The sequence below is a fragment of the Eptesicus fuscus genome, chromosome 13 (assembly GCF_027574615.1).
Source record: "Eptesicus fuscus isolate TK198812 chromosome 13, DD_ASM_mEF_20220401, whole genome shotgun sequence".
Classification (NCBI taxonomy): domain Eukaryota; kingdom Metazoa; phylum Chordata; class Mammalia; order Chiroptera; family Vespertilionidae; genus Eptesicus; species Eptesicus fuscus.
Genome location: NC_072485.1, coordinates 8,676,928 through 8,689,714, shown reverse-complemented (window position 1 = coordinate 8,689,714; position 12,787 = coordinate 8,676,928). Strand labels below are relative to the sequence as shown.

General features: G+C 37.0%; 1 protein-coding gene across 2 annotated transcripts in view; it reads right to left on the bottom strand.

The window, feature by feature from the left end:
• DYNC2H1 (dynein cytoplasmic 2 heavy chain 1) overlaps window positions 1-12,787 on the bottom strand; it is a 328,866-nt gene that overhangs the window by 116,993 nt on the left and 199,086 nt on the right. For both annotated transcript variants that reach the window (XM_028158576.2, XM_008150183.3), the window contains one exon: window positions 2,186-2,346. In XM_028158576.2, coding sequence (XP_028014377.2) covers window positions 2,186-2,346 — 161 coding nt within the window. The remainder of the gene's footprint in view (window positions 1-2,185; window positions 2,347-12,787) is intronic.

Here is a 12,787-nt window from a genome sequence, read left to right as displayed (position 1 = left end):
GTGCACGAATGTCATGCACCAGGCCTCTAGTTTATTATAAGAAAAAAAAATTAAAGCACAGCAGGAAAATAAAAAACACACCAAAAGAGAAAAACACACCAGTTTCTTAAATAAAAAATTAATTTTACACTAATAGGTTATTAGCCTTAACATGTATATTCAGCACAGTAACAAAATTTTTAAATGACAGAAGTATAAATAAATATGTATGTATTTAAAGGTTCTCCTACATTAAACAATTTTGCAAGCTCAGTACACAAAACTCAAGAAGTTTAAATACTCAAACCTACTGTGAATGCAAACAGTTTTATCTTTCTACTAACAATACAACCTATAGAAACAGGCTCCCCTTCAACAAGACAACTTATTGATAATTGAATACTATTCTAATAAGTATATTAACATAACAAGGACTAAATAAAATTTTCTAAAAGTTAGACTGTGCAAAATCTGCACAACTGAGCCTAACTACTATTTTGCTATCATCTATTTATGTTCCTCCTAACACTCTTTTCATTTTTGGTTACTGTGAAATATTTGCTTTTTTAACCATTATTATTTTCCCAATGAATAAGGTTTGTTTATTCACTTGTTAAAAATTGAGGGTAAATCAATTTTCAAACTTGCATGCAAACTGAATTGAAAAAGGTAGGTAATCTGAACAAATTAAAGCTTCTAAATATACCTCAGGAAAAAAATGATATTTTCTATCAAAAGCCTAAGTGACCATCGCAACCACATGGACGACCGAACAGGCTGTGTGGGGCGACTAGGCCGGCAGGGGGTTAGTGAGGGGCAACCAAACGACCGAGCAACAGGCTGTGTGAGGCGACCAGGCCGTCAGGGGGGGCAGTAAGGGGCGACCAGGCCGGTGGGGGGGCAGTTAAGGGCAATCAGGCAGGCAGGCAGGTGAGCAGTTAGGAGCCAGTGGTCCCAGACTGTGAGAGGGATGTCCAACTGCCAGTTTAGGCCCGACCTCCGAGGGGTCCTGGATTGGAGAGGGTGAAGGCTGGGCTGAGGGGACCCCCCGCCCCCATGCACAAATTTCATGTACCGGGCCTCCAGTATTAGATAATTTATTTTGAATTTATGTATTTCTTTTATTTCAGTTTTTGTAGGTAAATATTGTTGTGATTTTTTGTAATAGTATCCTAGTAAAATTTTAAAAATTATTCAAATGTAAGCAAATATATTAGTTCCAATTACTGTTATAACAAATTACTACCAACTTAGAGCCTTAAAACTAGACAAATTTATTATCTTACCAGACTTCTGGAGGTCAGAAGTCCCACTGGACTAAAATCAAAGTGTTTGGTTTGAAAATAAGAGTAGTATTAAAAAGGCTGTTCTCTTCCTAGAGCAGTGGTTCTCAACCTTTCTAATGCCGCGACCCATTAATACAGTTCCTCATGTTGTGGTGACCCCCAACCATAAAATTATTTTCGTTGCTACTTCATAACTGTAATTTTGCTACTGTTAATGAATCGTAATGTAAATATCTGTGTTTTCGGATGGTCTTAGGCGACCCTGCTAGCAGTTCTCAACCTGTGGGTCGCGACTGTTATGAATCAGAGTAACCCACAGGTCGCGACCCACAGGTTGAGAACCGTTAGCAGGGTCGCCTAAGACCATCGGAAAACACAGATATTTACATTAAGATTCATAACAGTAGCAAAATTACAGTTATGAAGTAGCAACGAAAATAATTTTATGGTTGGGGGTCACCACAACATGAGGAACTGTATTAAAGGGTCGCGGCATTAGAAAGGTTGAGAACCACTGTCCTAGAGCCTCAAGGAGAGAATCTTTCCCCTGCCTTTTCCAGCTTCTACAAGACGCCTAGATTTGTTTGCTCTTGGCCCTCTCGCCCACCTTCACAGCAGCAGCATAAAATCTCATTTCTCTGACCTCTGTTTCTATCATCACACCTCTGACCTTCACTTAACCCTCTTATAAAAACCCTTGTGATTATATTGGGCCCACCTGGATAATCCAGGATAACCTCTCCAAGATTAATTTAATAACATCTGCAAAATTCCTATCACCATGTAAGGCAAATTCACAGGTTCTGAGGATCAGGAAGTGGACACGTTGGGAAAACTTTATTTGGTTTACTAAAAGAAAACATGTCTGTTTCACTAATAGGATCAAGTATGTGTAAAAACAGCAGGGTAAACGCACTCACCTGGTGATAACACTCTCCACTTCTTTCAGCATTAGCAAGTTCTTGAAGCTCCTGAGAAGGATCAGCACCAGGAGAAATAATTATCAAGATGGGTTCAATTTCTAGTGTCTCTTTGTACAAACGTTTGAGATTTAGAGGAAGTGGGGACAACTCTTTCAGACCTAAAAGACATATTAAAGAAATTTAAAAATAAAATTATCAGAGAACTATCTATTAAAACTAACTACATAATACTAGTATGTAACAGAGAGTAATTACATGAATTATAATCCACACATATTAAAGTTTTCACACTCTAAAATCATTCACCCACTAGTAATAACTAAGATTAATTGAATACTTAAAGTGCCAGGCATTTTACTAAATGCCTTAGATCCTTATCATCTAATCTTTACTACACTACAAGGTATCTTGGTGACCACATTTAACAGGTAAAGAAGCACAGAATAAGCACTGTGGTCTTAATATACATTTTTCTCCCTAGAGGAGATGACCCAACCATCCATGTACACAGCTTTTCCTTCCTGTATGTGATAACAGAGCACCTACTCTGTGCAATGCATATGTGGAATCAGATTTCTATATGGTCTGGTAAACAAGTTCACTTTTATGATAAAGGATAAAGTTATTTCTTATATACATGCATTAAGAGAAGTAAAAGTGGTATAGAATGAAAAGAATGTCTAGTTTGCCTGACCGGCAATATGCTCAGGTTTCGGGCTCCATCCATGCAAGAGGCAACCCATCAATGATTCTCTCTCATCATTGATGTTTCTCTCTCTCCCTCTCCCTTCCTCTCTGATATCAATAAAAATATATTTTTTAAAAAAGAATGACTAGTTTACAGATAGAAATATATACCTCTCAGTGTATGTTTGGCTAGTCGAGTGACCTTGTGCAAATCACAAAAACATACTGTCTTGGATTTCTCAACTGTACTTGTGGCAATGCAATAAGAGGTATTTTCATTCATTCAAACATTCATTTATTTAGGCACAAACTCAATAAACATCCAAGACCAATTAAATGCACTGCCTAATAAAATATATCAGAGTCTTATAACTGTGCATGGCCTTTGATTGAGTAATTTAAATTACAATAACCAATGTAATAAATAATTTAGGATATGAATGCAGAAGCATGTACAAGGACTTTCATTTTAGCTGCTGATATTAGTTAAAAACTGGGGGAAAGACATCAAGGAGTCTAATTGAGTAATTTCTGGTAGCCTTATAATGGAATTAAAGTTACAAAAACAGAGATTTACTGAAAGGCAGATTACTCAACAGAGCAGACAACATGATTCCATATTGGAATGTATACACATCTATGGGCCTAAAAAGAATAGAAAGATATATGTAAAAATATTAACAATGATGATCTCAAACTGATGGAATGACAGGTCTTTTATCTTTTGTTCTTCTATATCTTCTCATAGACCTCTAATTAGATGTATTGTGTGATAAAAATATGTCAAAATATATATAAGGATATTTCCTATAAAATAACTATGAACTCAAATGTGTATTATTTGGAAAATATATGCCAATATATTTAAAATTTTAAATGTGGATTATCATATCATTTCTTAATTTAACAAATGTAAACTGTCAATTCCATGAAAGCAGGAATCATATCTATTTTGTTCACCATTTTCTATCCAGATCCTACTATAAATTCAATTATTACTTCTCTAGTCAAAATTCCACAGAAGAGAAATACAGGAGCAAAGGTATGTTTACAGTTGTTCATATGGAAAATAATACAATAATTAATAAATAACAATACAAGAATAAACTCTGTTTCACGTTCTCAGAACAGAATTTGCCCACCCTGTATTTGTTCAGTTCATTTTATACAACATTTGAAAGTACTGAAACACTTTGGATTAGAAAAAAAAAATCATGAAAAATATCACCATTTAAGATAAAACAGGTGATACATTCATGTTACTTGGAATTTTCTGTTAGCCACTCACCCAACAAAACTCCAAAAAAATCTCCATTGCATTTTAAGTGAACTGACTCTGTATATAATCATTGGTTTCATTAACTCAAGTAATTCTGACTCATGATACCATTATAATTACAGTGTGAATCATTCAAAACTATTTAATAAAATTAAAGGGCCCAAATCTTCATTACACTGTGAATTATCATGGTGAAGAACTACTTGTAAATCACTGATACTACAATCTGACCATTCCTCTGTAAAATATATCACATATTTTGAAAGAAAAATAAAGAAAGCTGGGAGATGGCTGCCGATGGGAAGGCAGACTGCAAGATAGTGTGTGAGTGAGAAAACAAAGGGAGAGTGTGTGGTCGCACAGGGAGTGTTTGTTGGTGAGTTGAGGGACAGCTATACTCCAGGAGACTGTGCGGGACTGCTGGATGGGGCTACCCTAACCGGGAAGCCCCTATAGTTGCTGGGTTCCCTCCCGGAGCGACCTGCTCGGACGCGGAGACCGAGCCATCTTGAAGGGGAAAGTGGATGTTATCGGACGCCTGAAAAGCTCGGGAAATCTACAATTACGGAACTCACCGAACAGCTGCAAATCCTAGAACACTGGTCCCCAAATGCCGCAAGCATGCAGATTCAGAGGAGCTCTACACTCCCTCACAAAAATGTCAGATTTCACCTGGGATAAGGAGAGAGAGAACTACATAACCAGACACCCAGAGAAGAAAGAACATGGGGAGACAAAGAAACAGCCCGCATATGAAAGAAAAGCAGGCATCACCAGAAAAGGAAGTAAACAAAATGGAGACAAGCAACCTGTCAGAGAAAAAATTCAGAGAAATGATCATAGGGTGGATGAAAAGAATGGAAGACAAATTCGACAATATGAGCAAGAACCAAGAGGAAATGAAAACTGACATCGCTGCTGTAAGAACTAAATAGAAAGCATCAAGAGTAGACTAGAAGAAGCAGAGGACCACATCAGTGAGCTAGAAGACAAGGTAGGAAAAAATACGCAAGTAGAGCAGCTTCTAGAAAAAAAAATTAAAAAGCAGGAGGAGAGCCTAAGGGAACTTTGGGACAACACGAAACAAAACAATATCCACATAATAGGGGTTCCAGAAGGAAAGGAAACTGAGCAAGGAATAGAAAACCTGTTTGAAGAAATAAAGACAGAAAACTTCACTGATATAGGGAAGAAAAAAAACCCACACAAATCCAGGAAGCTCACACAGTCCCAAGCAAAATGAACCCCAAAAGACTGACACCAAGGCACATTATAATTAAATTGGCAAACACCAATGACAAAGTAAGAATCTTAAAAGTGGCCAGAGAGAGACAGAAAGTTACCTACAAAGGAACCCCCATCAGACTAGCAACTGATTTCTCAACAGAAACTCATCAGGCCAGAAGGGAATGGAATGAAATATACAAAGTCATGCAAAGGAAGGGTCTGAATCCAAGAATACTGTACCCAGCAAGACTATCAATCAATATTGAGGGTCAAATCAGGAGCTTCACAGAAAAAAAAGGACTAAGGGAGTTTATTACCACCAAACCAGCAATGAAAGAAATGCTAAAGGGTCTGCTATAAAAAAAAGAAATAGGAAGGGAAGAAGGAACACAGGGGTAAAGAATAAAAATGGCAACAAACAAGTACCTATCAATAGTAACTTTAAATGTAAATGGATTAAATGCTCCAATAAAAATACATAAGGTAATGGACTGGATAAGAAAACAAGACCCATATATCTGCTGTCTACAAGAAACCCACCTCAGAAAAAAAGACGCACACAGACTGAGGGTGAAGGGGTGGAAAAAGGTTTTTCAGGCAAATGGAAATGAAAAAAAAAGCTGGGGTAGCAATACTTATATCTGACAAATTAGATCTCAAAGTGAAGGACATAACAAGAGATAAGGAAGGCCACTTCATAATACTAAAGGGAGAAATCCAACAAGAAGAAATAACTCTAGTAAACATATACGCACCCAATACAGGAGCACCCAAATACATAAAAAAACTCCTGGAGCATATCAAGGGAGAGATTGACAGCAATACAATCATAGTAGGAAACTTTAATTCCCCACTATTACCACTGGATAAATCCTCTAAACAAAAAATCAGCAAAGAAACATCAATCCTAAGTGACTCACTAGACCAGATGGAATTAGTTGACATCTTCAGAACATTTCGCCCCAAAGCCACAGAATATACATTCTTCTCAAGTGCACATGGGTCATTTTCAAAGACAGACCATATATTGGGTCACAGGCAAAGTCTCTTCAAATTCAAGAAGATAGAAATCATATCAAGCATCTTCTCAGATCACAGTGGCATAAAACTGGAAATCAACTACAATAAAAACAATCCAAAAAAATCAAACACCTGGAGACTAAATAGCATGCTATTAAAAAATGACTGGGGCTGAAACTGGTTTGGCTCAGTGGATAGAGTGTCGGCCTGTGGACTGAAGGGTCCCGGGTTCAATTCCGGTCAGGGGCACGTGCATTGGTTGCGGGCACATCCCCAGTGGGATGTGTGCAGGAGGCAGCTGATTGATGTTTCTCTCTCATTGATGTTTCTGGCTCTCTATCTCTCTCCCTTCCTCTCTATAAAAAAATCAATAAAATACATTTAAAAAAAATGACTGGGTTACCAGAGAGATCAAAGAAGAAATAAAAAACATCATGGCAACAAATGACAATGAAAACACAACAATCCAAAATCTATGGGAGACAGCGAAAGCAGTCTTGAGAGGGAAGTTCATAGCTCTACAAGCCTACTGCAAAAATCAAGAAACAATGGTAATAAATTACCTAACCCTATAACTCAAAGAGTTAGAAAGAGAGCAACAAGAAAAGCCCAATGTAAGCAGAAGGAAGGAAATAATAAAGATCAGAGCAGAGATAAACAACATAGAGATAAAAAAAAAATACAAAAGATCAACAAAACCAAGAGCTGGTTCTTTGAAAGGATAAACAAGATTGATGAATCTCTAGCCAGGCTCACCAAGAAGCAAAGAGAGAGGACCCAAATAAACAAAATCAGAAATGAAATAGGAGAAATAACAACAGACCCCACCAAAATACAAAGGATTGTTAAAAAATACTATGAATAACTCTATTCCAACAAACTGAACAACCTGGAGGAAATGGACATATTCCTAGAAAAATACAACCTTCCAAAACTCAATCAGGAAGAATCTTAACATCTCAATAGACAAATAACTATGGAAGAAATTGAAGCAGTCATCAAAAAGCTTCCAGCAAACAAAAGCCCGGGGCCAGACGGCTTCACAGGGGAGTTTTACCAAACATTCAAAGAAGAACTAAAACCCATCATCCTCAGACTATTCCAAAAAATTCAAGAGGAAGGAAAACGTCTAAGCTCATTCTATGAACCGAGCATCACCCTAATACCAAAACCAGATAAAGATAACACAATGAAAGAGAATTACAGGCCAATATCCCTCATAATCATAGATGCCAAAATCCTCAACAAAATTCTAACAAATCAGATCCAGCAGTACATCAGAAAGATCATACACTATGACCAACTAGGATTTATCCCAGGGATGCAAGGATGGTACAATATCCACAAATCAACAAACGTGATACATCACATAAACAAACTGAGAGATAAAAATCACATAGTCATATCAATTGATGCAGAAAAAGCATTTGACAAAATCCAACACCCTTTCTTGATAAAAACTCTCAGCAAGATGGGAATAGAAGGATCATACCTCAACATAATAAAAGCCATATATGAAAAACCCACAGCCAACATCACACTCAGTGGGGAAAAACTAAAGCCATTTCCCCTAAGAACAGGAACAAGATAGGGATGCCCACTCTCACCACTCCTGTTTGACATAGTACTGGAAATATTAGCCATTGCAATTAGACAAGAAAAAGAAATAAAAGGCATCCAAATTGGAAAAGAAGAAGTAAAGCTGTCCTTATTTGCAGATGACATGATATTGTACATAAAAAAACCCATAAGACTCCATCAAAAAACTATTAGACTTAATAAATGAATTCGGCAATGTAGCAGGATACCAAATTAACGCCAAGAAATCTATGGCATTTCTATACATCAATAGTGAACTTATAGAAAGAGAGACTAAAAAAGCAATCCCATTTACCATCGCACCAAAAAAATTAAGATACCTAGGAATAAACTTAACTAAGGAGGTAAAAGACCTATACACGGAAAACTACAGGACACTGAAAAAAGAGATAGAGGAAGACGTAAACAGATGGAAGAACATACCATGTTCATGGATTGGGAGAATCAACATTATTAAACTGTCCATACTACCCAAAGCAATCTATAGATTCAATGCACTTCCATTAAAATACCAATGGCATATTTCACAGACCTAGAAAGAACTCTCCAAAAATTCATCTAGAATAAAAAGAGACCCTGAATAGCCACAGCAATCCTGAGAAAGAAGAACAAAGTAGGTAGGATCTCAATACCAGATTTCAAGCTGTCTTACAAGGCCACTGTTCTCAAAACAGCCTGCCACTGGCACAAGAACAGACATATAGGCCAATGGAATAGAATAGAGAACCCAGATATCGACCCAAACCACTATGCTCAATTAATATTTGACAAAGGAGGCATGAACATACAATGGAGTCAAGACAGTCTCTTCAATAAATGGTGTTGGGAAAATTGGACAGATACATGCAAAAAAATAAAACTAGATCACCAACTTACACCATACACAAAAATAAACTCAAAATGGATAAAGGACTTAAACGTAAGATGGGAAACCATAAAAATACTAGAGGAATCCACAGGCAGAGAAATCTCAGACATCCCCAAACAATTTCTTCACCGGTACCACTTCTAGATCAATGGAAGCTAAAGAGAAAATAAATAAATGGGACTACATCAAAATAAAAAGCTTTTTCACAGCAAAGGAAACCATCAACAAAACAACAAGAAAGCCCACTGCATGGGAGAACATATTTGCAAATGTTATCACTGATAAAGGTTTTATCTCCAACATCTACAGGCAGCTTATACAACTTAATAAAGGAAGATAAATGATCCAATAGAAAAAAATGGGCAACGGACCTAAATAGAATTTTTTTGAAAGAAGACAGAAGGAAGGCCAAGAGGCATATGAAAACATGCTCAAAGTCACTAATTATCCGAGAGATGCAAATCAAACGACAATGAGGTACCATCTCACACCTGTCACAATGGCTATCATCAACAAATCAACAAACAACAAGTGCTGGCGAGGATGTGGAGAAAAAGGAACCCTCCTACACTACTGGTGGGAATGCAGACTGGTGCAGCACTGTGGAGAACAGTATGGAGTTTCCTCAAAAAACTAAAAATGGAACTCCCATTTGACCCAGTAATACCACTTCTAGGAATATATCCCAAGAAACTAGAAACACCAATCAGAAAAGATATATGCACCTCTATGTTCATAGCAGCACAATTCACCATAGCTAAGATTTGGAAACAGCCTAAATGACCATCAGCAGATGAGTGGATTAAAAAACTATGGTACACCATGGTGTGGGGAAGTGGGTTTACGATATCTAAATCCAGCCTACCACCAGGAATGCTCAGGACCTACTCAAGAAGGCAAATAATCCCTTCCACCAATATTTACAGGGTAAAATAAGATTGTTGTTAGAGTAATAAATTTGACAGTAAAATAGTAGTCAAGTTTTCAGGCTAATTTAAGTTGGCTAGTTGAAACAAGCGAATATTCTAGAAAAATTAATTGTACTGGACAAAAAGATGTTCCTAAAGTGTTAACTAATATTTTTATTGGTACTTCATCTCATGATAAAATTGTGCACCATGTAATGAACCTAAAACAGTAATATTATAGTGCAAAAAATTAAAATTTAAAAGCCATCAAGACTACATTATAAAATTTTCAAAAGCTTCCTAACATTTAAATCAAAAAAGGAGGGGATAGTAGAGGAATATCATGTAAGGAAAAATATCCTGTAAGTAAATTACATCAAGAAAATTAATACTTTAGAAAATTAATTGTAAGGCTAAAAGCAAGACACCCATGAAAAACACACAAGGAGTCAAAACAAGCCAGAGGAAAATCATTTGGGCAAAAAATGAAATAGGATCCCAAGTCAAATTTATAGAAAAGATTCCTTTATTAACTTTTGGTCGAGAATATGTTTGTATATTTTCAGAAAACAACTCCGAGACCATGTGGATTCCAGCAACAGAGAGGAATCAATAGGACTACTCCAGCCATGAAGACAGAAGAGAAGCAGTCCAGAGATGGAAGACGCTGATGTGGGCCTTCCCATACTAGCAGTTAGCAGCTGTGCATCACTGCAGGTTGCCCAGGACCAAACCAGAGAGAGTCGGACCTGCATTACCACCATTTGTCCACCATCCAGAACTGTAATGTCAGTGCTGACATGTACACATAAGGAACTGTTGGACATTGAAATTGGGTCTCAAAAGAACTGTTGGCCCAGAAAGAAACTCACCACAGACTGATTCATTTGCCTGTCACCATAACCATTATTGCTTGTCTCATTTTCGGTTCTTATGAGTGTATTTCTAATAGCACATGATCTCACTCATCTAGGGGAAATAATGAACAATATAGACTGATGAACAAGAACAGACCCAGAAATAAGGAGGCATGGATTAGACTGACGGGCCTCAGAGGGAGGGTAGGGAAGGGTGGGGGTAAAGGGGAGAGATCAACCAAAGGACTTGTGTGCAAGCATATGAGCCTAACCAGCGGTTAAGGACAACAGGGGGGCGGGGGCATGTGTGGGGAGAGGTATGGGATGGGAATGGGGGGATGAGGACAAATATGTGATACCTTAATCAATAAAGAAATTAAATTAAAAAAAACTATGGTACATCTACACAGTGAATATTACGCTCCTTTAAAAAAAATTCTTACCATTTGCAGCAACCTGGATGGAATTGAGAGCATTATGCTAAGTGAAATAAGCCAGGCAATGAAAGAAAAATACCACATGATCACACTCATTTATGGAAAATAAAGAACATTATAACCTGATGAATAAAAAGATAGATACAGAGGCAGTGAAACATCAAACAGACTGTCAAATTACAGCGGGAAGGCTGGAGATTGTTGGGGAGGGCGGGATAGAGATCAACTGAAGGACTTGTATGCATGCATATAAGCACAACTAATGGACAGAGGATGCTGGGGGGGTGGGATAGGGGCATATGACAGGGGTAGTGGAGGCTGGGGGAAGGTCAATGGGGGGAAAAAGGGAGATATATGCACTACTATTTGTAATACTTTAAACAATAAAATAAAATTTAAAAAAATATTTGTGTGTGTCCGCATGTATCTGCATGTTCCAGTGGAGGGTGAAGTGGAAGACATCGACTATGTGAAAAGTTGGGTTGGTAGGTCTTATACATTGAACTGTTTTCCCCATAAAAATAAATGTTGAAGTCCTTAACCCAGTACCTCAAAATGTGACTTTTTGTGGAAATAGGGTCATTACAGATATAATTAGTTAAGTTCAATGAGGTCATACTGGAGTAGGGTGAGTCCCTAATCCCCTATGACAGGTGAACATGGAGACACACAGGGAAAATGTCATGTGACAATGAAGGCAGTAATTTGTTAAGCACCAACAAGCCAGGGAAGACCAGAGATTTCTAGCAAACCACCAGACACTAGGTAGAGGCAAGGAAGAAGTCTCCTACAAGTTTCAGAGGGTGCATGGCTTTGACAAAAGCTTGATTTTGGACTTCTGGTCTCCAAAATTATAAGAATAAATTTCTGTTGCTTGAAGCCACCTAGTGCATGGTACACTTAGGAAAACCCTAGGAAACTAATACATTAGGTTAGAATAGAGATGGCTATGTGCACAGAATAACTTTAAGGTTTAACGAGACTGTTTTATATTAGTACCCACCAACAACATCCCTCTAAACTGAGAATAAATGCTATTCATTCAGTATTTAATAAGAACACAGGCTTTGGAGCTAGGTTTGAATTCTGTCATTTATTAGCTATGTGATCTTGTATCCTCATCTTTAAATAGATATAAAAAGAGCCCCTTCTAGGGTTGCTGTGAGCATTAAAATAGCTGATACATGTATAGCACTTAGACTAGTACCTGGCATATAGTAAGAGCTATTTAAGTTTAACTGTGATTATCATCATTATGAACAACATTCATGTTTAAATGAAGAGTGTGTTCGCTAGAGTAAAACTGATCATATGAAGAGACAATTTCTCAAAACAATATCCAGATATAATCAATTATAACAGCTTTATTAACTAACAAAAATGATTATTCAATACTGTAAAGTTTTACAATGATAAGCCTAGAAGGCCCAGTATATTTTTTTAATTTCAGAAAACTCTGCACTAAACTTCTTTATATGAGAAAATCTAACATATATACATATATATACATATATACATATATACATATATACATATATACATATATACATATATACATATATACATATATATACATATACATACATATACATACATATACATACATATACATACATATATATATATCTCTAATCTAATAATAGACAAATATGCAAATTGACCATACCTCCGACACACCCACAAGCCACGCCCACCAGCCACGCCCACTATCCAATCA